Source organism: Oratosquilla oratoria, unplaced genomic scaffold (assembly GCF_046742065.1).
Source record: "Oratosquilla oratoria isolate Oo_2021 unplaced genomic scaffold, ASM4674206v1 SCAFFOLD48, whole genome shotgun sequence".
NCBI classification, from domain to species: domain Eukaryota; kingdom Metazoa; phylum Arthropoda; class Malacostraca; order Stomatopoda; family Squillidae; genus Oratosquilla; species Oratosquilla oratoria.
In genome coordinates, this window is record NW_027467712.1 from 3,713,594 (window position 1) to 3,715,599 (window position 2,006).

General features: G+C 39.3%; 1 protein-coding gene across 1 annotated transcript; it reads left to right on the forward strand.

The window, feature by feature from the left end:
• The first annotated feature begins 1,108 nt into the window (after positions 1–1,108).
• On the forward strand, positions 1,109–1,525 carry LOC143023501 (uncharacterized). The gene has a single exon (XM_076182034.1). The coding sequence runs from the start codon at positions 1,109–1,111 to the stop codon at positions 1,523–1,525; it is 417 nt and encodes a 138-aa protein (XP_076038149.1).
• The last annotated feature ends 481 nt before the right edge of the window (positions 1,526–2,006 follow it).

A 2,006-nucleotide genomic window follows, 5' to 3' on the forward strand; every position in this document is an offset into this window, starting at 1 on the left:
TAATGGAAGAAACGGCAGTAAGAGAAAGATGGGCAGAGTATTTTAGGGATTTGCTAAATGTGACAGAGGATAGGGAGGGAAAGGTAGTTGCAGTGGGAAGCGCTAAGAAAATGATATTTATGAATGAGGAAAATGGAGGAAAGGAAAGGTGAGATGAAAGTAGTTATTAAAATAATGAGAGCAGGTAAGGCACACATAATGTATTCTTTTGGATATTTATTTCTAGTTGATAGTATTTTATCAATACTACTTCCATACTTTTTTTTTTTACCTGTAATGTTGTTTTTTCATTCAGGTCCTCTTGCGGACTGCTAGTTTTATGTACTTATGTGATGTGGGATTTAATTGCCCCGGTTTGCCTATGTTATCTAAGTCCTTGTGATAAAGTTTGGGTAGTGTGGCCAATATACTCTTCATTACAAAGTGCACCATCTTTGTTAAATTTACGCGAGTATTTGTACATGACATTACTATGTTTTAATTTTTCATTGACTCCTGCTAAGTTGCTTTCATTAATAGAGATTAAGTTCTGGGGTTGCGATAATAAAAAATAAATTTTTGGGTATCCTCTTGTTTCTTCGGTTTGCAATTATTATGTATAATTTTTTTCAGTATTTTCTCATATTTTTTATATGTGGATGACATTGTATTTTGATAAAAAAAATTAATGTCATTCTTCGACACTTCTTTATTACCCTGAAAAGAGTGAAATTTCTTCAATTTATTTTTAATTTTTCTATCAATTTCTCTCACAGGAAAGCCATTATTTGTTAAAAATTTCCCCGATTCTAATAAACTCTTAATGAAGAACATGAAGTGTCTCCCTTTCCCCTATAAATAGAAGAATAACGAGGAGGGAAAATATAAATAAGAAGATCACTAACAATTGTTGAATCAGGCTATTCTTTCCAAGGTTGAAGGGTCGGAGGAGTTCCGAGACAATGAAAAACTGTCAACAGAGGAGCTCATGAGTTTAGTTAACTTGTGCTTGGATTCGACCTTCTTCAAGTTTAGGGAGAAGGTTTACCACCAGAGGATTGGAACCCCTATGGGATCTCCGATTTCTGTGGTCTTAGCAGAGATGGCTATGTAGGAGTTTGAGGACGAGATGTTGGTTGCGGCACCTGTAACTTTGAAAACGTGGGTGAGATATGTGGATGAAGTGTTCGTGATTATGAAGGAGGAGGAGGTTGATTGCTTTCTCAACTTCTTGAATGGAAGGAACGAAGCTATCCAGTTTGAAATGGAGAGGGAAGTGGAAGGACAGTTGCCGTTCCTGGATGTCCTGGTACCAAGATGTGGAACCAGTTTGAATACGGGTGTGTATGGAAAGGACACTCATACAGACAGACTCTTGGATTATGAGAGTTGCCACCAGGTGGAGCATAAGAAGAGTGTGGTGAAGACGTTGTGGTCAAGAGCGGGAAATTTGTGCTCGACCGAGGGGAACTTGAAAGAAGAGAGGAAACACCTGGAGAAGGTCTTTGCGGACCACAGGTACCCCAAATCAGTCATTAGGGTATGAACCACAGCGCAGGGAAGCAAAAGAGCAGCGGACACGAGACAGGCGGCAACAAGAAGAGTTACATTACCATATGTGAAAGGGGCGTCTGAGGTGGCTGCAAGATTATTGAGGAAGCACGGGATAGAGGTAACTCATAAGCCCGCCAATACGCTACATGGGGCTTTGACTAAGGTGAAAGATACGGAGGAGGAAGAGAACAAGACGGGAGTTGTTTATGACATTGGTTGCGGCAATTGTGGTACTCACTTCATAGGAGAGACGGGTAAGAAATTATCGACGAGAATTAAGGAGTATCAACGAGCGGTAAACCGAAAAGATGGCAATTCGGCAATCTACTCTCTCTCTCTTCTTTGTTCTAATGTCTGTAGCTAAAATTTTGCCAGTCTATCTTCATTTGATAGTCCTGAGAGCGTTGGCGCCAATTTTGTAATTGCTCTTTGTATTCTCTCAAGTATTGTTATACATTTTTTTTTTTGTACCT

Bases quoted from the DNA above. Each gene is read 5' to 3' on its own strand.
- LOC143023501 (XM_076182034.1), top strand. From the start codon at position 1,109: ATGTTGGTTGCGGCACCTGTAACTTTGAAAACGTGGGTGAGATATGTG.